This window comes from Amblyraja radiata, chromosome 32 (genome assembly GCF_010909765.2).
Source record: "Amblyraja radiata isolate CabotCenter1 chromosome 32, sAmbRad1.1.pri, whole genome shotgun sequence".
Classification (NCBI taxonomy): domain Eukaryota; kingdom Metazoa; phylum Chordata; class Chondrichthyes; order Rajiformes; family Rajidae; genus Amblyraja; species Amblyraja radiata.
This window is the reverse complement of record NC_045987.1, coordinates 11,198,350-11,222,567: the sequence shown is the minus strand read 5'-3', so window position 1 is coordinate 11,222,567 and position 24,218 is coordinate 11,198,350. Positions and strand designations below refer to the sequence as shown.

At 41.8% G+C, this 24,218-nt stretch overlaps 1 protein-coding gene across 1 annotated transcript in view; it reads left to right on the top strand.

Annotated features, from left to right (window-relative positions):
- LOC116990805 (xenotropic and polytropic retrovirus receptor 1 homolog) overlaps positions 1-24,218 on the top strand; it is a 48,530-nt gene that overhangs the window by 5,191 nt on the left and 19,121 nt on the right. The window contains exons 2-4 of the mRNA XM_033048786.1: positions 794-845; positions 20,665-20,766; positions 22,626-22,840. Of these exons, the coding sequence (XP_032904677.1) occupies positions 794-845; positions 20,665-20,766; positions 22,626-22,840 (369 nt within the window). The remainder of the gene's footprint in view (positions 1-793; positions 846-20,664; positions 20,767-22,625; positions 22,841-24,218) is intronic.

Genomic DNA, 24,218 nt, shown 5'->3' with positions numbered 1-24,218 from the left:
ATTGTTTCACAACCTACAGCAGTCTGGGTGTATGAGAGGACATAATAGAAACATAGAAACATAGAAATTAGGTGCAGGAGTAGGCCATTCGGCCCTTCGAGCCTGCACCGCCATTCAATATGATCATGGCTGATCATCCAACTCAGTATCCCGTACCTGCCTTCTCTCCATACCCCCTGATCCCCTTAGCCACAAGGGCCACATCTAACTCCCTCTTAAATATAGCCAATGAACTGGCCTCAACTACATTCTGTGGCAGAGAATTCCAGAGATTCACCACTCTATGTGAATCACTAGATGTGAGCCACAAGGATCAACACAAGCAGACACATAGCATAGACACCCTTGAACTGATCCCACACTAATCCCATTCTATTCTCCGTAAAATTCCCATCAACTCTCCCGAATTCTACCACTTACCCACACAACCGCAGCAATTTTCAGAGGTCAATTAAACTACCAACCGTTACGTCTTTAGGATCTGGGAGGAAACTAGAGTACCTGGAGTAAACCCATGCAGTCACAGGGAGAACATGCAAACTCCACACAGACACTACCAGGGGTCAGGATCAAATCCAGGTTTATGGAGCTGTGAGGCAGTGACTCTGCCAGCTGTGCCACCACGCTGCCCAAAATTATGTATTGATGGTCTTCCATCCAAGAGACATGGTAAGGTAGAAAACAGCAGTGGAGTTGGTTTAGTCTCAAGTGCCTCCTGCCTCGTATCATGTGGGGTGGAACGACACCAGGTGCATGCTTATTTATTCTTTCTATTTATTTTTCTACTGAATAGGCTTTGAAGAAGATGCTGCACTTGGCCCAGGAAGAAGCCCCAAACACAGAAGGTAATAGGGTATTAGCTACAAGGAGGGGTTGGACAAACTTGGATTGTTTTCTCCAGAACACTGGAGGTTGAGAGGAGACCCAAGAGAAGTCTATAAAATTATGAGAGGCGTGCGTAGATAGGGTTGACAGTCAGAACCTTTATCCCAGAGTCGAAATGTCAAAGACTAGAGGGCACAGCTTTACATTAAGAGGGGCAAAGTTTAAAGGAGATGTGCATGGCAAGTTCCGACACAGGCCCAGGTGGGTGCCTGGAACACGCTGCCAGGAGGTGTTGGTGGATGCAGTTAAGTTAGGTGTATTTAAGAGGCGTTTAGATAGGCCCATTGATAAGCAAGCAATGGTGGGATGTGGACCCCATGCAGCAAATGGGACAAGTTTATTTTGGCACAATGCTCGGCCCAGACATTGTGGGCCAAAGCCCCTGTACCTATGCTGTACTTTTCTATGTTCTGTGTGAGTGATGTTACTATGAGACGGAACGGCAGCATCCTCCAGAACAGATGTTGCTTCCACTAACTTGAATAGAATATCCTGACTTGCACTTGGAATTATGCCAACTTTAGTCAGTATCCTGGTCATTAATATTTAAGGCTGAAATATGATTTAATTTATATATAATGAAAGAGGGCTTAGCTTCAACATTGTTCCAACAGTCAAACAGTGTTTAATATTATTCCAAATAATTTTTTGAAGATTCACAGACTAGGATGTTATACTCTGTGTTCATGAATTATCTCGCCAAAACATTCGATTTTCCTCCCATCTTAAAATTAACTTTAACACCCAAGTTGGCTCAGTTAAAATTTGGTCTGATTATGTTCTTGTGAGGGGGAAATCGCAATAGCTCACAGTGTTAAAGGTGATATAATGTTAACTGTTCTTGTTCTTTGCTTGACTTTCAACTGCGTTGAAAAAATACAGGTCATGATGAATAATTAACCTCCTCAATATGTTCCTATCAGGCAAGGGTGATGCTGAAGAATTTAATTAATAATCACCTTGTGCACAGCTTGAAATATGAAATGATTCTTTCTCATCAATAATTTATCGAGGCAAAATGTTGTTCCACTGTTTGTGCTTACACTCCCAATGATATCTGTGCGCAGCAGGAGAAAAAGTACTGAACAGTCACAAACACTCCCAAGAGGGAGTTTGTAGAAGTAACATTTTTATAAAATGAAACAATCATTCCTGTTCACCCTTTTTTCACGAGTTTGGAACCCCATTTAGCAACAAACTGCTAGGAGAAAATGCAAAACAATTGAATGGGGGATCTGCTTCATAGAGATCTGGTGGTAGGCTAAACAGCACAGGAGGTGAATTGGCAAGAATCAAGATGCAAGAGTATTAATTGTCATATGTACTGGCATACAGTGAAATTCATACTTGCTGCAGCTTAACAGGCCTGTTATAATGTAACAATATATAGTTAGTATATAATAGTCAAGTAACAAATTAATCATCATCATACTAGGTAACCATAATAGTGCAAAAATAAAACCCAAAGCCCATGGTGCAACCAAAGACACAAACTAGAGAAGATCATAATTGCTGAGGTTAGTGTAGGAAGGAACTGCAGATGCTGGTTTAAACCAAAGATAGACATAAAAAGCTGGAGTAACTCAGCGGGACGGGCAGCATCTCTGGAGAGAAGGAATGGGTGACGTTTTGGGGGGAGACACTTCTTCAGACTGGTTAGGGATAAGGGAAACGAGAGATATAGACGATGATGTAGAGAGATAAAGAACAATGAATGAAAGATAGGCAAATAAGGAACGATGATAAAGGAAACAGGTCATTGTTAGCTGTTTGTTGGGTGAGAACGAGAAGCTGGTGCGACCTGGGTGAGGGAGAGATAGAGAGAGAGAGAGAATGCCATGGTTACTTGAAGTTAGAGAAATCAATATTCATACCACTGGGCTGTAAGCTGCCCAAGCGAAATATGAGATGCTGTTCCTCCAATTTGCATTTAGCCTCACTCTGACAATGGAGGAGACCTAAGACAGAAAGGTCTGTGTGGGAATGGGAAGGAGAATTAAGTGTTCAAGAGCCTGATGGTTGATGGGAAGAAGTTGTTCCTGATCCTAGAGGTTATGGTTCTCAGACTCCTGTCCCTTCTTCCCAATGGTAATAGTGAAATGAGCACATGGTCAGGGTGATGTTGGTCTGTGATGATATTGCCTGCCGTTTATGTGACTCATAAGTTCATAAGTCATAGGACCAGCAGTAGGCCATTTGGCTTGGAGTCTACTCCACCATTCAATCATGGCTGATCTATCATCCCCCTCTCAACACCATTCTCCTGCCTTCATCCCGTAACCTTTTACACCCTTACTAAGCAAGAACCCGTCAATCTCTGGCTTAAAATACTCAATGACAGCCTCCACAGCCATCTGTGGCACTGACTTCCACAGATTCACCACTCACTGACTAAAGAAATTCCTCATCTTTCTAAAGGTACATCCTTTTATTCTAAAAGATCCTAAAAATCCTTTCCATAGTATGGGGAGGTTAGTACCTGTGATGAACCAAGCAGTGTGTACCACTTTGTTCCTGGACATAACAGTCTTCCACTGCTGTTTTGCCCGGTTCAGTTGGTCATTCTGGGGGCCTTCAGATGGCAGCGGTAAGTTTCCTGTGTGTTCCTCTTGACCCATTTCAACACCATGAAGATTCTCTTCCAGAATCTATTTTCTTTTGGCTGCCTTTGTGATCTGTAAATGAATAGAGATTTAATCTTTTGGAAGTATTAGTGGATGGTGAAATAGGTTGTTCTTCTTCTGCAAGTAATATGTTGAAATTACAAGGAAAGTAAAACCATTCGGCCCTTCGAGCCTGTACTGCCATTCAATATGATCATGGCTGATCATCCAACTCAGTATCCCATACCTGCCTTCTCTCCATACCCCCTTATCCCTTTAGCCACACGGGCCACATCTAACTCCCTCTTAAATATAGCCAATGAACTGGCCTCAACTACCATCTGTGGCAGAGAATTCCACAGATTCACCACTCTCTGTGTAAAAAATGATTTTCTCATCTCGGTCCTAAAAGACTTCCCTCTTATCCTTAAACTGTGACCCCTTGTTCTGGACTTCTCCAACATCGGGAATAATCTTCCTGCATCTGGCCTGTCCAACCCCTTAAGAATTTTGTAAGTTTCTATAAGATCCCCCCTCAATCTTCTAAATTCTAGCGTGTACAAGCCGAAATTCTAAATTCTAGCGTGTACATCTTCTCAAAACATGCAAGAAATGCTGAGCAATAGGCAAAGTGCTGGAGTAACTCAATGGGTCAGGCAGCATCTGTGGAGGGAATATACAGACAACATTCCATTCCATCCCCAGATGCTGCCTGATGCGCTGAGTTCTTCCAACACTTAGTGCGTTGCTCAAGATTCCAGCATCTGCAGCTCCTTGTTTCCCCATATAAGAAGTACTGTGGAATTTAGGAAGCTATGATGGTACAAAGAGATGAAGTTTATGTGAATTGAAGCTTCACAGAGTTCAAGAACTTCCAGGAAATTCGCCTGACCAGATACAATTGTCACCAGTGGACTGCAGGTTTAGGGAGAGGTAGTGGAAGGAGCTGGGTACTTCAAAGTGTCCAAAGGTTTGGAGCATGGAAAGCATAGAACAGAGTTTACATCACTGACTCAACTGTAGCTGTTGGCAAATATGCTTTACAAACATGGAGGTAGAAAATCTTTTATTTTGTTCAATTCTCAAGAGTCAAGAATGTTTTATTGTCATATGTCCCAGATGGGACAAATAAATTCTTACTTGCTGCAGCACAACAGAATATGTGAATATATAAACATAGTACATAATGGGGAAGAGAAAAAAAAGAAAAAGTTCAATAAATAACAAATATAGTGCAATAATAATAATAGTATTTTGCAGTTCAGAGCTCAGAGCTTATTCGTTGTTGTTTAATAGCCTGATGGCTGTAGGGAAGAAGCTGTTCCTGAACCTGGTGGTTACAGTTTTCAGGCTCCTGTACCTTCTTCCTGATGGCAAAGGTGACAAATTCTATTTGTCAAACAATTATTTGTGACTGATTAATTGATTCATTTGCTTCATTGGCAAAACGTCTGCCCTTAACTCACTGCTTAAGGAAGAGGCCCATTGCTGGTTTAATATTCCTGCCATACTGCAAGTCATACGAGGATTATTGTTGCTTTTGGGTCACACTGTCAAAGCACCCCATAGGGTATCAAGAGGAGTTTGGGCTTAATTCACTTTGTCAATAAGAAATGTCGATGCAACAAGAATCTACTGTATCTGCTCACGCATTGATGAATAGATGTGCCTGTCGATGTTTTACACTGGGACTAGTCTGCTCTCCAACTGATACAGGGAGATGAAAGCATGGAACACTGGAGCTGGCAATTCATCCGAGTTTGATTAAATTGGTTGCTACATCTCTCAGCATGACAGGCAAAGGCTCAAGACTAATATTACTCAAGGCTCAAGACTAATAGTCCTAGAAAGGTTGAACAAGTTAGGTCTTTATTCTTTGCAGCGCAGAAGGTTAAGGGGGGACTTGATAGAGGTCTTTAAAATGATGAGAGGGATAGACAAAGTTGATGTGGATAAGCTTTTCCCATTCAGAGTAGGGAAGATTCAAGCAAGAGGACATGAATTGAGAATTAACGGACAGAAGTTTAGGGGTAACATGAGGGGGAACTTCTTTACTCAGAGAGTGGTAGCTGTGTGGAATGAGCTTCCAGTGGAAGTGGTGGAGGCAGGTTCGATTTTATCATTTAAAAATAAATTGGATAGGTATATGGACGGGAAAGGAATGGAGAGTTATGGTCTGAGTGCAGGTAGATGGGACTAGGGGAGAGTAAGTGTTCGGCATGGACTAGAAGGGCCGAGATGGCCTGTTTCCGTGCTGTAATTGTTATATGGTTGTATGGTTATATGGTTACTACAAAACAAAGTTAAATTCATAATGGTTTATTGTTTAGGTTTATTATTGTCATATGTACCGAGGTACAGTGAAACTCTTTTGTTTGTGTGCTATCCAATCAAATCTGATAATATTATACATGAATACAGTCATGCCAAACGCAAGTACTATAGGTAGAGCAAAGAGAAAGATAGCAGAATGCAGAATATAGTTTCCAGCATTGTAGAGTAACAGGTCCAGGGAAAAGTCCTACATTATTGGTTGACTTCAGGACAATTAAGCCTATGGATGAAGATAAATGGCACAGAGGATAAAAAGTTTTAGCCCAATTGTCCACAACGTCTCCGCTAATTTTTGTCCCTAAGCCAGATCTTTAAAAAAATGGCCCGATTAGTTCATTGCTGTTTGTGTGGTCCAATGTTGCACAATGTGGCCACTACAATCCCTGCATTCCAGCAGCGGTTACCTTTCCAAAATATTTCATTTGCCACAAAACCACTTCATAAATGAAAGTCTTTTCCTTTCTTTGCCTTTCTTTCTTTCTTTCCAACTTGTCAAGTCTGGATCAGATAGAACAGTGCTCAACGCAGTTTAATAAATTAAAGGAGATAGGAATACAAGAGTTTAAGGACAAAATGTCACCTCTGAGAATGGCTGGATTAGTTTGAATGGCAGCTCTACTTACCCTTGCCGCAGCTGGGGAGCGTCCTGAGGTGGGAATGAGATATTGAAGGCTCAAGTAACTTGGCAGGGGTCTGCCTTGTTCACAGGACCTACCTTGTTCACAGCTTCAGACAGCATGTCAGATTTGTAATTCACAGTGAGTATTATTGACAGCGACAATATAATCAATCAAATAATGCTTTCTGTTGATTGCGACCCATTTACATTTATAAAGACGCAGATTTATCGAACTTTGAAGCCCTTGTATTTATTCTGTTCTACAACATATCAGTGGTACTGTTACTTATGAGTGCCATGATCATGATTAGGGAAAGCCTTTGTACTTGGAAAATTGCTCCATATTCTAAGAACATTTCCCGGGTGCATTTAAAATTATTTATTTGGATGAATTCAAATGCATTTATCGAAAGGCCAACGTGGCTTTAATTGTGTTGTGATGTTCATCCAAACTTCTGAATTTACAGGAAGCATTAATTACTATCTAATCCAATGTCTGCTCGTAATAAATTGCTCTGGAACTTTGAAAGATAACATCTATTCTACCAGTTTTATTTTATCAGCCAATGTTCCCCACATACACATTCACTTCCCCCACTGAATGCAGGTAATTCATAAAATAATCCTGCACATGCCAGATATCCGTAATAGTGGAAATACTCGCCAGATTAGGCAACATTTGTGGAGCAGGAAACAGAGTTAACATTCTGGGTCAATGAATTTTCATCATAGTTTGTTCAATGTCTCCATATGTAGGGTTCGGGGGGCAATGGAACAAGACGTTACCTATATCTTACATTCATCAATCTCACCAAGTAGGAACATCCTGTGTTGCTTGTTCTGCTTTCCATAATTTTCTTTGATCAATCACATTCACATTTATCAATCTTTACCACAGCAACTCCAGTAAAGTGGACTGTCAAACTTGCCAAATCCAGCCAGGTCGTTAGGTCCAGCCTGGTGCCTGTCTCTGTTGTACTTGTTGTGGAGTTTGCGATGGACAATGTTCTAATTGCCTTTTCCAGATTCCACGTACAGGACTTCCGAAGTCAGTCGAATACTGTCCATACATATAACATGGAAGGTCAAAGTCATGACTTCCATGCTTGCCATGGCTACTGACTGCCATTTTACTGTTAGTGCTTAGTCAGACCATTATGTCCAGAGGTAGCATGGAGTCAAGTTATTAAGCTTCTCCGCACCCTGATGATACAGGACACAGCAGATCATAACAGCACCGTAGAGTCACAGAGTCATACATCACGGAAACAGGCCCGACTCAACCATGCCAATCAAGATGCCCAACTAATTCCGTTTGTCCTTGGTTGACCCAGTGATGCAGTGGTTGAGTTGCTGCCTTGCAGTGCCAGAGATCCAGGTTCGATCCTAACTACAGATGCTGTCTGTACGGAGTTTGTACGTTCTCCGTGAGACTGCGTGGGCTTTCTCCTGGTACTCTGGTTTCCTCCCACATTCCAAAGACAGGTGGGTTTGTAGGTTAAAATTTACCTTGGTAAACTGTCCCGAATGTGTAGGATAGACTAGTGTACAGGTAATCATTGGTCAGTGAGATCTCGGTGGGCCGAAGGGCCAGTTACCATGCTGTATTTCCAAACTAAATGCATACCCTTCCAAACCTTTCCTATCCATGTACACGTCCAAATGTCTTTTTAATTTGTTATTATACTTGAGTCAACTACTTCTTCTGGCAAACTTGGAATTTTGCAGATACTTTGTTAATCATCCTCCACCAGATTCTAACCACTGGGCAGCCACTGTGGAAGCTGCTGAATTTCAGCAGACTTGAGGATCTTTCCATCTGTAGATATTTTATACAAGGCTTGAAATATTTTCCAATTAATTAAAATGTTGCATGCGCAACGGAATTCTGTAAACATTGCAGATTCTGAGGAAGGGCAGCAAATACTGGGATGTCAGCCCACCACAGGTTCACTATTCCACTTTGCAGGGATTTGCTTTTGGCTTTGAATCAGTGGAGGTTTCAGAATCTGTCTGGCAACACCGATAGTGGCAACATGGGTGGTCACTGCGAGAACTGCCATCAAGACGGGGGCAGGGTCTATGAGCGCATACCTTCAGATACCCCGTCAGATCGAATTATCTTGAATATTCTTAAAAATCAAATCAAATAAATGGAATAAAATAAGCGTAAAACGTCCCAGAGATTGGATGCAAATCTGAAACTGGATCATTAATAGTTTACATTTGATATCAATAGCATTCACATTTACCAGTGTTTCCCATACCAACTCCAGTAACATTAATTAATCTCAACATTAACTCCCGATGAAGCATAAATTATTGATTTCCTGCCTCAGGTGATAAAGTCATTCCCACAGCCAAATACTGTGCTTATCATTATTTATGTAACCTGTTTTCAAATGCAGTTACAATAAGTGACTAATAAAATTAAAAGTTGCATTTCTCAAGTCATCAAGTTGTTAGCAAATGAAGTGCAGATGCATTTATAATGTATTGATTTAACAATTTGTTCTGAAACTCTGAGTAAACTCAGATAATTTCCTTCAACCGTGTTCACATCGTAAGTCAGTGAGAGCCAACGATGATTCTAGAGGTTAGTTGTTCTTAAATATAATTCACTCCTTAAAGATGCTAAATATCTTGCATCACCGATTAAGCACAAGGCACATGTAATGGTACAAAACAACCCTAAAAAGCACACACACACACATTACAATTATATTGCAGGCTGGAGTTCTCATCTTAGATCTTTGAAAATCCAAATGCATAAATTGTGAATATTTCTCTTATCCCTTATCAGATCATTCATTTTTGCTTAATGCAGTCTATAAATAGAGACTATTAACCTCTCTGTCCACTTACCAATAACTTTACATTTAATAATTTATTTTACTAAGGTTATGATCTAATGAATAGTTCTATTCGTTTAACCTCCACCCCAAAGTAGGATTTTTAGTTATAACTTCACCCTGTGTCACTTGGTACCAATCTTCAGCTTCTCTTAATCCACTGCTATGTGTTTCTAAGGTAGATAAAAATGCTGGAGAAACTCAGCGGGTGAGGCAGCATCTATGGAGCAAAGGAATATGTGACGAACTATGTATTTCTAATTCAGTTTACTGAAGTGCACCACATTGCTTTTAGGTCCTGCATTAGTTCATTGATCAGGGTAACTTTAATTTCCTGAATCAACAGGCAAAACCCAAATGTTTCTATTACTAGAGGATAGAGAGAAACTTATAAAGTTAACGATTACAAGGCAGTCTGATTAAAGGTTTCTTTACAAGCGTTTGACATAATCCACACCCGTTTGATAGGTTCCTTATACTCCTCCATAAATGGTGCAATCTCATCTCCTTTTCCAGGTTTTCTAAACAGGTTCCAGCACCATGACCTTTACTTAACTCCTGCGGTAGTCACGGTGGGTTGCAACTCCACTGACGGCTGGTTCCTCTTCTGAGCAAACATGCAGGCAGATCTTTCCTTTGTCTGAATCCGCCTTAAGAACAAGAATAAAACAGTACTAATCAAAAAGTCTCAAATACTTCACCAATAGTATTGGTTCTTTGTTTTATACAGTGATTAATGTCAGCACAGCACTGATACCATTAGTTTTCCTTGTTTAAAGTATGATTTGTGTTGGTATGTGAAGCTGGTAGTCATTAACTCCCCAGGTTGTAGGACAAACATGAAGCCAAAATGTTCGGAATAATAACCATTTGCTCTCCTATTTGTACCGTGTGATTAATGACTTCTATTTATGCAGAGTAATGAATGTAATTGTGCACAACTGATGCCCACCACAAGTCCTTGATCTACTGTGTGCCAATATGTGTGTCAGACAAAACGTTCACCAGTTGTTCTATTTGTAGGTTGCAAATTAGTGCACATGTTGAATATGCCCGAGACATTTCCCACCCCGGTCATTCCTCCTTCTCCCCGCTTCCGTCAGGCAGAAGATACAGAAGCTTGAAAGTGCGCACCAACAGACTCAGTAACAGTTTCTTCCCCTCTGTTATTGGGCTCCTGAATGGTCCTTCCATAAGCTAGTGTACTGTCTGATTCTGGACTTTGGTCAATGGAACCATTGTCTGTGGAGCTGTTACCCGACAATGCTGAGAACTATATCCTGCACTCTGTATCTTCCCCTTTACTTTACCTATTGAACTTGAGTTTGGCTTGATTGCATTTATGTATAGTATTATCTGAAGAAGGGTCTCGACCCAAAACGTCACCCATTCCTTCTCTCCAGAGATACTGCCTGTCCCGCTGAGTTACTCCAGCTTTTTGTGTCTATCTTCGGTTTAAACCAGCATCTGCAGTTCCTTCCTACACGTATTATCTGATATGATTGGACAGCATGCAAGACAAAGCTTTACACTGTATCTCAGTACACGTGACAATAAAAAACTAAAACCCAAATGTAATCTCTCATTTATATAATCTAAAAAAACATTAGTGGTTATCACAGGTACATGAACTGATGTTTGAACAATGGGATGAATGTGGAAAGAGAAACGGAGATGCTGACTGACCTGCTGAGTATTTCCAGCATTTTTTTAAATGACAAATTTTCAGCATCTGCATTTTTTTAATTGATTTCCAATAAGATTAATGCAGCTGGTACAGTCAAGTTACTAACCGAAACAAAACACAAATTGCTGTAGGAACTCAACGGGTCCGGCAGCAACTGTGGAGAGAATGGAGAGGCAACGTTTTGTGTCTGGACCCTTATTCAGACTGATTAGTCTGAAGGAATCTGACCCGAAACGTCATCTATCCATTCCCTCCACAGATCCTGCCTGACCCACTGAGTTCCTCCAGCAGTTTGCGTTTTGCTCAAGATTCCAGCATCTGCAGTTCGTTGTGTCTCCACTAAATGAAACAGTTTGATGAATGTGGTTAAGTACTATTATAAAGGCATCAGTATGGCAGTATAGCAATGTGCATCTATAGCAATATTGATGGATTAAAGCATTCTGAGATGATTCCAAGAAGCTTCCCAGTCACCAAACCAGATATTAAGACAGATAAATAACAAATAGGGGAAAGGCGAATACTGTGTTGAATGTCAATTTCTAACATTGGTACTCCTACAATGCAATCCTAATCAGTTTGTAACACAGGAATAGATCAGATTTCCTTTTTATGGAGTGCATGGCAAATCAGTACTCTGCTCAATGTGACAAATAGCAAGAGTTAGTTCTTTACTTTGGTGTTTTTAGTGTCTCTTGAATGGGTTTCTGACCACATGGTTAACTCGATTACTCGATTACCAGGACAACCCACATCCACCTCAGGCCATTATTCTTCCTCTGCTGAATCTTTCATCCATGCCTGTATTTTCTCCACACTAGATGGGTCCTGGCTGGCTTCCCTTCCCACCTTATACATCCATCCACATATGAGCTTATCCATAATCTTGCTGCACACACCAACCATTGCACCTACACTCACTGACTGACATTGCTTCCCATCCATCCAAACCTTCACTTAAAACGTTACATTTTCAAATTGGCCAAGTCCCTTGGATGATTCCTCAAGTCTGTTCTGGACATTTCAACATGTATCATTTTGATTGGTACTGGTAGCTCTGCCTTCACTGTGCTGAAGACCTCCATAAACTCAACTGGGCTGCTCTTGCTCCCTCCCACTCCCTGCAGGAACAGTTCTCTTTCGCCTTTCCCCTATTTGTTTTTTATCTGTCTTAATATCTGGTTTGGTGACTGGGAAGCTTCGTGGAATCATCTCAAAACGCTTTAATCCATCAATATTGCTTTAGATGCACGCTGCTATACTGCCATACGTAACACTGTCCTATTTAGACAGTGAGATAAATACCAATGACCAAAACTAGCTCGCAACTACTTTCTTATTTACACAGTGGTGTTGGTTTGTAACACTGACATCAGTTTCGCCTCTGTTGATAGATAATGGCAGGTGTCATTTCGGTACGCTGGTGTGTTGGGGAGTTGTACAGTATAGAATTGGGCCCTTTGGTCCACTGCTTCTGCACTGACCATCATACACATCTATACTAATGGTACTTGGGTGCATTCATTCCATATCCTGTGTATCTTGCCCATTCAACTACCTCGTGATGCCTCTTAATTGTTGCTGTCCCTTCCTCTGCCACCTTCTCTGATACTTTATTCCAGATAACAACCACTCCATGTAAAAAATCACCTCTTAGATCCCCTTTAATCCTTCTATCTCTCATCTTAAACCTATGCCCTCTAGTTTTAGATAACCATACCATGAGAAGTGGACTCTGGCTATCTACGCTATCCATGCCTCACAATGTAATCTAACTCTATCATGCCATTTCTCAGTCTGAAAAAGGGTTTTGGCCCGAAACGTTGCCTATTTCCTTCGCTCCATAGATGCTGCTGCACCCGCTGAGTTTCTCCAGCATTTTTATCTCTCAGTCTCTGTCGCTCTAGGGGAAACTGTCCTAGCCGAACCAATCCTTCCTGATAACTCAAGCTCTCCCATCCTTGCATATCGTTTATGCACCCTCTCGCAGTGTAACCTCATCAATATGTATGACAAGCACAAATCAGAATCTATACTGTGCTGTGACTGTAAATGGTGTCAGTTACCTGGGCACACGGAGCATGACAAATATCAATCTACGGGCTTGATGTAACATTTGACACCAGGATGTAATCTGGGCTTGAGTTATAGGGAGAGGTTGCATAGGCACATGAAGAATGTGTCAACATACAAAAATACTTCCAATGCGTGATTTAGCCCAGACTTGCGGTAAAAATAACAGCAGGCACCCGCTGTAAATGGAAGTGCATATGATAAAAATAACAGCAACCACTCATTGTAAATGACACAAACTGATCAGCAGATTGCTCATGTATTTCCAATTTTTAAAAGCTTCACCACAACAGAATCTCAGCATGGAAGGTCCTGGCAGGGCACGACATAACTGTACCTCTGTGTCTCACTTCCACTTAACTCGCCAGATACGGCCAGGTCTTGTCTATTCCAATAGTAAATGTTCAAACCTCTGATAAGTATTAATTACTCCATGCCGCCCCTCTGGCATTGAGGTCAACATCTACATGTTAACACATTACTGCAGAAATTAATTGTTGCAGATATTTAAAATATCTTAAATATATTTTAATCCTCTTTCATTCCCTTAAAGATCTTAACGAGTTGTTAACCTCCCTGTTGGTCTATGGACACGTCGATCTTTTTGTGAGCCAGGATGTTGTCTGCTGGAAAGCTGGTAACCAAAAGCAACATCTCTTCCACACTGCAGCAGAGTAGAGTTGCTGCCTCACAGCATTAGGGTCCTGGGATCGATTCTGACCTCAGCTGCTGTCCATGTGGAGTTTGCACGTTCCCCCTGTGACCACCTGGGTTTCCTCTGGATGCTCCGGTTTTCTCCCACATCCAAAAGACATGCAAATTTGTAGGTGAATTGGCCTCTGTAAACCACTCTACGTGTGTAGGTAGTGGATGCATAAATGGGATACATAGAACTAGTGTGAATGGGTGATTGCCGGTCAGTTTGGACTTGGTGGGCCAACAGGTCTGTTTCCACGCTGTATCTCTAAAACCAAAACCAAAATTAAACTGCCCCACAGGGTTCCTTCCAAAACTCACTGGACACCTCAGCCAACTTGGTGGCCCAGGTTTCTGCCGTCAGCCTCGGCAGTCACTCAGAGGACAGCATTCTCTGGCGAGAAGGTTGAGCATTTAAATCTGCTCCAGAGACCGTTTGACAAAAATCCCCACAGATGCTCCAAGTTCAATGCCAAGGAAGAGCTGTCTTCCACAAAGTGCCATCCTTTGGATGCATTGTTAAACCTACCTCCGAAGTGAACACAAATGATCCCATAGCAGCATCTCAGAGAAGGCCAGATGTTGTACCGCTGAAATCCAGCCCAACATTTATCTCTCACTCAACATTGCCAACATGCTATAATGTTCCATGTATCATAGAACATAGGGCAGTACAGCACAGGAACAGGCTCTTCGGCCCACAATGACTATGCCGAACATGATGTTACAATAAAGCAATCTCATCCTGCCCACTCGTGACCCACATCCCTCCATATCCACGCCTCGATCTAAAAGTCTTTTAAATGCCACTATCATGCCTGCCTCATTTAATATATAACAATACGAATCCTTTTCCTTTCAACTCCTTTCACCACCGTACACCTGATAGCACGCGGCTGCTTTGGGGCACAAGTATTTCCATGGAGACCAGAGGCAGGTTTTAAACCCCAGCTGTTTGCCTGCACGGAGGAACAATGGCACCTCATCCCACCTCAGCTGTTTGCCCCACATTGTGGTGGTAGTGCACGTCATGATGCTAAACGAGAGGTTGTCCTTTGTCATTATTCACCAGTGTTCAACCTGGAGTTAGCAACAGAGTTTAACCTTGGCACTGACTCGAGCATTGATGGTTGTGTGGGGATCGATTTCCTGTTGTATTATTAATAAGAGGCAAGGTTTTATTTGTGCAGTCAGTATTTATTTATCATGAAACAAATAGTTGTCTGGTTAAAGACAATGCTCCACTTTAGGGGACTGAACAAAGGATCTGCTGCTGAACACCTGCCTTTGCAATTGGAGTCACCACCGCCACTTTTCCCAGGGACTAACAGCCCTGTAATGAAGGTAGAAACAAAGTGCTGGAGGAACTCAGCAGCTCAGGCAACATTTCTGGAGAACATGGATAGGTGATGTTTCAGGTTGTGATTATGGGGGGGGGGTGAGGGGGGGGGGAAGGAGAAAGCTGGACAAGGGCAGAGGTAGGACAAAGCATGGCAGGTAATACATTGACACAAGCGGGGAGGGAGGGTGGGGGGGGGGAGGGGAGGTTGACAGGCAGGTGGTTGGCCTTTGATCCTTTGTCTTGACCCAAAACGTCACCTATACGTGTGTTCTCCACAGACGCTGCCTGACGTCTGAGTTACTCCAGCACTTTGAGTCCTGTAATGAAGGTACCAGGGGCAATACAATCACCACAACTTTAATTTGTGCAGCACCTTTAACATGGTAAAAAGCACCAGAAGAGTTTCATTAAACTAAGATTATATTTAGCAACAAGACAAAGGAGGGTTACTTGGGCGGGTGAGCAAAAGCTTAATGGAAGTTCTGAAAGGAAGAGAGAGAGCGCTTGATGGTGTCAGTAGAAAGGAAACCTATAGTTTAATAGATGATTAAAGGGCCTGTCCCACTTTCAAGGCCTAATTCACGACCTTTTTTACTCGTGGACATTTTTCATCATGTTGATAAAACGCCCCGACCTACTTGATGCCACGAGTACTAGCATCACGACCTGCCTACGACCTCCTACGACCATGCTGCGAGTACGAGTCAAGGGCAAACTCAACAGAGGTCGTGAATTAGGTCGTGAAAGTGGGACAGGCCCTTTAGTAGGAATTGAGATGACATGGATAAAGAAGAGTCAGATGGAGCGGCTTCAAATAATGAAGAGGATTCTAAAACATAACGAAACATAACCAGTAACTTATAATGTTCAATTCTAAGCTTCACACTGAAGGAAAAATCTCAAGGCTTTGGAAGTTGCAAAAGAGATTTAATTATAGCCGAGACCAGAGTTATTTGTGGAGACCAAAAACTTTAGGATTGATTTCCTCATTGAAAGGGTAAAGTTGGCTGATGGTGTGAACAGATGGGATTGATGATGGATTGGACCAGAGATTTGAAACTTAGCAGAGGAGCACGTAGACCTTACCAAGACAACTTGACATCCTCCAGCCATAGGACCTTCCATGGTAACTGTATTCCTTTAATTCGGGCCTCATCACAGGTTAAAATCTCTCCACCATTGTCCACAACGCCATTCTGCATCTCTTCCCACCTTTACATTGCTGTTAAAAAGCCATCTCTTTGAGCAAGATTTTCGTTCTTCTCCTTTCATAATCCAAAGTGCTGGCTTGAAGGGCCAAATGGCCACCTCCCGCACCTATTTTCTATGCTTCAACATTTATTTAATATCAGTCCTGTGCGCCACCTTGAATTGTTCAGCCACATTAAAGGGAATTCAGAAAACAAACATCAGTTGTTGTTGTTGTTGTTGTTGTTGTTGTTGTGCACAATCTGGGAAAAGAAGCATTGAGTGATTAGCGGAGGAAGTGGATGGATCTTGCTGACAGTCACAACTTGAAGGGAAGGTTAGTTGTCGACTGCTCCTGAAACCCACCATGAATTAGTTTGTGACTTGGCTGTGGGCAGAACACAACATGGGGCAAAAATACAATGGCTTAAAAAATATACAGAAAGCAGAATAATTCCCGAACACACATGCACTCTGGGAGACTGGTCAGTGGCAGCTCTCCAGCTGAACTCTCACAAATACCTGTTGCTTCTATGAATAACGAGAATTCTAAATGTCTGTGTGGCAGCAAAAGGCAGTTCAATCCCCCCAGAAACAAATCCTGAAAAGTAATTAAATCTGGTTAAATATGTATCCGTTAATTAACATGGTTGGTTGTGAAATCTTCATCTATTAATTAACCAGGGGCAATTGTAAAGGGCCAAAACATAAAGCTATGTTTATAAGATAGTTCTCAGAGATTTCAGGAGAAACTGGAATAGGGGAAATATGGAAACCGCAATCAATAACAATAGCTTGCAATTGTGTAGCACGCTTGTGGAGTTCCTCCAGCGCTTGCCCTTCTGGTGTTTTGCCTGTGAAGAGAGACAGGGGGTTTGGGGCTCAGAATAAATGTATAGGAAATGGAAATGAATAGTCTGAAGTGTCACGACCCGAAACGTCACCCATTCCTTCTCTCCAGAGATGCTGCCTGTCCTGCTGAGTTACTCCAGCATTTTGTGTCTATCTTAGGAGATGGAGAAAATATGTGTGGAGGTCCATCAACTGTGGCAAAGGAAAGCCTTGTTTCCAGAAATGGGAGAAGGTCTTATCTTAAGAAAAGGTGGTGGAATTGAGAAAAGGGGATGGTGCCGTTACAGGAGGCAGGGTGGGAGGAGATACAGTTGGGATACCAATATCTCTTGGTGCTCGTATAAAAGATGTCAGTGGCAAGTTCCTCTCCTGAAATGGAGGCAGAGAGATCAAGATAAAAAAGAGGCAGAGATTGGCCGGGTGAATTTGAGGGCAGGGTGGAAGTAGGTGGAGAAGATGAGGGAGTTGACGAGTTCTGCATGAGTGCAGGAAGCAGCACCAATGCAGCTGCTGAGGCAGAGGAGAAAGCTCAGGGTGGGTTTATGCCGGGATCGGCTTGAAACAAGGACTGTTCCAAATGACCAACAAAAAAGACAGGTGTAGCTAAGGTCTAATCAACTGCTTTGATTCATAGGAAGTGGGGGAGAAAAATCAAAAGGGTTGGTGTTGAGGCAAGGACAAGTTATGCTAGGTGAGTGAGGGTATTAGCGGGAGAAACGGGTTGGGCCTTTGCTAATGTAGTCACTTGGGAAACCAATTGACACAAGGGAAAATCTCCAAAGCAGCAAAGGAATAATGATCATGACATCTGTATTAATAATGTTCAAGAAGGAACTGCAGATGCTGGAAAATCGAAGGAAGACAAAAATGCCGGAGAAACTCAGCGGGTGCGGCAGCATCTGTGGAGTGAAGGATAGCTCCATAGGTGCTGCCGCACCCGCTGAGTTTCTCCAGCATTTTTGTCTACCTTCTGTATTAATAATGTTAGTTAAGAGATAAATATTTGGCAGGATGCAGGATAAAATTCCTCAGCACCTCCCAAAATTTGGAATAATTTACATCCACCAGGGAAAACAGATCTAACAGAGGGTTTGATTTAACTGAAAACTGAAAAATTGCACCTCCAACAATGCAGTAATTCCTCATGTTTTATTGTTTTAATCTTCAAATATTGTACGCAAGGGTCAACAAATGGGTATTGGCTCCACAGCTTCCAGTGTCAGAGATCAGGGATCACCCACGGAGCAGAGGCTAATAACCGATGGGAGATGGAGTCTCTTTCTCAGATGTCTGGGTTGCGTACGAAGATGACAACTTGTACTGACTTCTTCTATGGTGGCAGTCCACCACCTGTTTAAGTTATTTGGTTTCGATTTAAGTATGCCACAGTGTAACACCACTGTTACTTTGCATTCTTCACTGTATTGTGCTTTCAAACAAAATCTATTGCGACAATTTTGTAAATAACGTTCTTCTTCCATTCCCATGGTGGTCCTCCATTGTAAGAAATCTGTCCCACCAAAGGAGTGAGTGAGTGAGTGAGTGAGTGAGTGAGTGAGTGAGTGAGTGTGTGTGTGTGTGTGTGCTTTATAATGGCAGGGCTGGCTTTTAAGAGGCCTTTAGATAGGAATAGAGGGATAGTGCACGTGCAGGCAAAAATCTGAATAACATCATGTTCGGCACGGACATTGTGGGCTAAAGGGCCTGTTTCTGTGCTGTACTGTTTTATGTCCTGTATGATCTCTCCACCTCTACTTCTTGGTTGATTTAAGCACAAAGAGGTTTCATAAGGAAATTAGACAATTGCGATTAAGGAAGTAAAATCTCATAAAATGATTATTATAAATAAAATTAGAATTCAGTTAATAAAATTGTGAAATACTTAACTGAAGGAATGCCCTTGCAACATATTAAGGTCATATTTTGGAGCTCATGAACTTAAAGATTAATTATGATTTAGTAGGCCATAGAAAATTGACCTAAAACTTGTGCGTTAAGCCACAATATTCTCAGGGATAAAAATTGAAAACAATCAGACGACACTAAGGAAGCAGGTGGACTGACCACCAGATACTCAAGTAGACAATTGATCTTTAGCTAATGTCAAAGCAGAAAAAACCCAGGAAATAAATATACAAGCAAGAGAAGTTAAACTTCCTCTCATATGGCTCATTTGCTATAACTTATGCTAAACCAAGAAAAGGCCTTTCAATTGGTGAAAAATTGCCAGTATAGACTCGGTGGGCCAAAGGGCTACTTTCCATGCTGCAATTTTCAATTAATAGGTTTGATCAGTTGGGTAGAATACACTTGGGCAGTGTACACTTGGAACAGTGCCATAGACAGAGACTTCTGTATCCAGTTCTGCAAAGAAACTCAAGAAAAGTGGGCAAATTTAAGTCATTTCCAACTGACGGTGGAACTGGATAAAGATAACGAGCCGAGGTAGTATAGAAGTTGGGATGTAATGTTAAAATTGTACAAGGCATTGGTGAGGCCAATTCTGGAGTCTGGTGTACAATTTTGGTCGCCTAATTATAGGAAGGATGTCAACAAAATAGAGAGAGTACAGAGGAGATTTACTAGAATGTTGCCTGGGTTTCAGCAACTAAGTTACAGAGAAAGGTTGAACAAGTTAGGGCTTTATTCTTTGGAGCGCAGAAGGTTAAAGGGGGACTTGATAGAGGTTTTTAAAATGATGAGAGGGATAGACAGAGTTGACGTGGAAAAGCTTTTCCCACTGAGAGTAGGGAAGATTCAAACAAGGGGACATGACTTGAGAATTAAGGGACTGAAGTTTAGGGGCAACATGAGGGGGAACTTCTTTACTCAGAGAGTGGTAGCTGTGTGGAATGAGCTTCCAGTGAAGGTGGTGGAGGCAGGTTCGTTTTTATCATTTAAAAATAAATTGGATAGTTATATGGATGGGAAAGGAATGGAGGGTTATGGTCTGAGCGCAGGTATATGGGACTAGGGGAGAATACGTGTTCGGCACGGACTAGAAGGGTCGAGATGGCCTGTTTCCGTGTTGTAATTGTTATATGGTTATATATGGTAGTGTTGGATGATACTCATGGTTAACAGGACAATATGGGATCAAGAGCTTTCCACAAATAAAGCCTTTCCAAATTATCCGAAAAACAGGCTGAAGTGTAGTTGGTGTCCAAGGGAATGCTGTCAATCCCGTTATTAGGAGAGAACAAAAGTAAAAAACTGGAAAAAACCCCACAAAATACTGAAAGCACTCAACAGGTCAGACCATCATCTGTTGAAAAAGATACAGTTAATGTTCTGACAAACATGTTCCATTTTGTCCTTTGATTCAAGACGTGTGATGTCACAGATTAGTGATGCATGTAAAATTCTCAATATAAAAGCTTTCATTTTACCTGAAGAAGGGTTTCGGCCCAAAACGTTGCCTATTTCCTTCGCTCCATAGATGCTGCTGCACCCGCTGAGTTTCTCCAGCATTTTTGTCTACCTTTGACTTTACCTAATTTTCTTTGACAAATTTTCTGTGTTTATCTCCACAGTTTCAGAACCTGCAGTTATTCAACGATATTACACGTCACTGGAAGAACAATTCTTTCAGATAAGTGAGAATGAATTAACCAAAATAAATACATTTTATGCAGGTAAATTCATGATTTTATTTTATTTTTTATATTCTTTGTCTGTGTTGTAAAATGAAGCAGTCGGAGGGACAGATTTGCTTGGCAACCAATTGGAATTAATGCAGGTCAGGTTGGTGTGGGAAGGTGTTGAGGCTGAGATCAAATCCAACATGATTTCACCAAATAGAACATCCATCCAAAGGATTGTGAGGTCGACTTCTACTGCTTTTTGTGTTCTCATTGCTAAGGGAGTCTCCAGCGCTGAGAATTGTACCATGTTAAACAAAGCAGAGCCCAGTGCCAAAATCCACAGCCATAACATCGAGAGACAAATGTATTGTAATTAGCTACTGGGCCATCAGTTCATTTAAATAGGTCTAACTAGACCAAATCTGATTCACTATTTGATCCTATGGTCTTTTCACTGCTCTTTTTATAATTGGTATTCTCTCAGACTCTGTACTTGGGGAGGGGTTAAAGACTGGGGCAGAACGCAAATCACCAATGAAGAACTTTGTTGAAGTTAAAAACAATGGCATTGAGCCAATAAAGGACTTCTGAATGAAATAAAAAAAGTGTTAAGAGGAGCTCAGCAGATCAGGCAGCATCTGTGGTGGAAAAGGACAGGACATTTCGGGTCAGGATCCTTCTTCACATCTATTGCCTGAACACTGAGTCAGTCTGAAGAAGGATCCCATTCTGAAAAGTCCATTCACTCCATAGAAGTTGCTTAACCTTCCGAGTTCCTCTGGTGCTGATTTTTGCTCAAGCATGTGTAGTTTCTTGTCTCAACAAGTGTTGGATTGAGAGTAGAACTAATGAAGGATAAAGACCAGAACTAAACACATTGTTTCCATGTGGAGTTTCACTGCAATTCTACATCCTGAAAAACTGAACCTCAAATAAAAAATGGTGACAATTAAATTAATTACAAAAAAATTAGCTCCAACTTGGACTCTGCTGAGTTTCATTCATCTTTTACTGAAGAGTATTGCAAAACTTCAAGAAGAAGAAAACAAAAATCAGATCATTTAACCGACTTAACTGCTTTATCTAAAATTACATCTCAGGGAACCAACAGGACTCCTTGGCTTGATGTGGAGGTTACTCCATCAGATGGGACTTCTCATCTAATTTCTGGCACCAAAGACAGGGACTGCCTCTGGGCAATGCTGTATAATTCTGACCAAAGTAAACTATAATTAAAAAGAGTCACACTATCCACTTAAAATAAAAAATGGGCACAAGCACTCCATAATCTGAAGAAAATGTTATTCTACATCCAGGATCTTTCTTGCATTCACCTCTTCTCTAGCCTATCATCAAACAATGATGGGCACAGTGCAAATCGTGCGAGTTGGACCAGTCAATGTTTCACACAAAGTATGGGCATCCTTGACCACTGGGCACATGGGAGGGAATTTTATGTGTAGGAAGGAACTGCAGATGCTGGTTTAAATCAAAGATAGACACAAAATGCTGGAGTAACTCAGCAGGGCAGGCAGCATCTATGGAGAGAAAGAATGGGTGACGTTTTGGGTCAAGACCCTTCTTCAGACTGATGGGTCTCGACCCAAAATGTCACCCATGCCTTCTCTCCAGAGATGCTGCCTGTCCCGCTGAGTTAGTCCAGCATTTTATGTCTACGAAGGGAGTTTTATATCCAATCTCCTGCTCCAGTTGCAGGTACCAGGTCTATTGATCCATAACAAACAGCCCAAGCAATCCTGAGAATTATTAATCATGTAATGTTCCCAATATTCCATGGTGAATTCTTTACACCTTTTACTCACTCACACTGCACAGTACATTAATAAAAGGAATTCTGATCTTGCGCATTGCAGCTTAATGAAATACATCTTGCCTTTCTACATCTTCAGAGAAACTTGCAGAGGCCCAAAGAAGATTAGCAACACTACAGATTGAACTTGAATCAGTATTTGATGCCCAGAGAGCGATCGAAGCAAGATCGGGGCACTGGAGGAGCATCCTTCTTAAAGCACACAGGCACCGGGCACGACACAAGACCATGTGTGACCTGAAACTGGCCTTCAGTGAACTATACCTTAGTCTAGTCCTACTGCAGAATTATCAGGTATGTGAAGGCTGTCAGCCCGTCAAAATGCATCACCCACTCTGATGGATGGGATCCAGTAGAAACAAATTAAAATGGCCCTTAATGTCATTATAGAAATGTTCAGGTGGTGAGTGTGCAGGACGTCCCAGAGACTTTGAACATAGAACTTAGTACAGCACAGGAACAAGCACCTCGGCCCACAAGCACCTCGGCCCACAATAGCTGTGCCGAATAAGACACAACGTTCAATAATATCCTCTGCCTGTACATGATCCATATACCTCCATTCCCTGCACAGTCCCATGCCCATTTAAAAGAGGCTAAAAGCCTTACAACGCCACTATCGGATCTGCCTCCACCATCACCCCTGACAGTGTTCTCACCACGTGTAAAAAAATACTTGCCTGCACATTCCTTTAAATGTTGCCCTTCTCACCTTAAAAGTATGCCCTTTGGTCTTTCACATTTCCACCTGGGGGAAAAAGGTTATGACTATCTATCCTGTCTATGCCATATATAATTTTATATACTTCGACTAAGGCGTCACTGAACCTGCGGCATTCCATAGAAAAAAAAAAGCAATCCAGGTTTGTCTAACCTCTTCTTGTAGCTAATACCCTCTAATCCAGGCAGCATCCTGGTAAACTTCTTCTGCACCCTTTCCCACGGCTCCACATCCTTCTTGTACTGGGGTGACCGAAACCGCACACAAAATCCGTATACTGCCTAAAGAAATTCCTAAAGGGCTGCATCACGACTTCCTGACTCTTATATTCGATACCCCGACCGATGAAGGTGAGCACACCATATGCCTTCTCTGTGTATAAGTCATTACTAACATTGCCTAGACATTGAGAAATTTAATGCACCATGTTAAACATGGGCCAAAAAGAAAGTCTCTGAATCGTCAGTGGTATCACGGCCACCACTGGGGCAGGAGCTTGTGTGTTCAAGGCCAAGCCATAGAATTGTATGTCCACAGACTCTCAGTACATGCTGATCATGTGCAACATTGTTGGAGGTATTGTGTGCTGGATAGGTTGTTAAGTATATCCAACCCTGTTCTGCCCTCAGAGTTGCACATGGGAAACCAATGCATCTGTGAGTAGAAAACACTGCATACAATATTTGGTCTTAAAACATTCTCATTACAATATTTATTCTCACCTCAATGATACTTGAGATGACAATGACGCCTCATTGTCACGTGTACCTAGGTACAGTGAAATCCTTTGTTCTGCGTACACCTCATCGATGATTATGTCTTGCTGCATGTTTTTACCTCGGAGTGACCATACGTTAAAAGTCAAATCTCTTCATCAGCTGTGGAGTGGTTTGGGTTGTGCTCAGGGTGACAAAGAGGCAACACCCCTTCTCATTATCGCTCCTCCCCCCT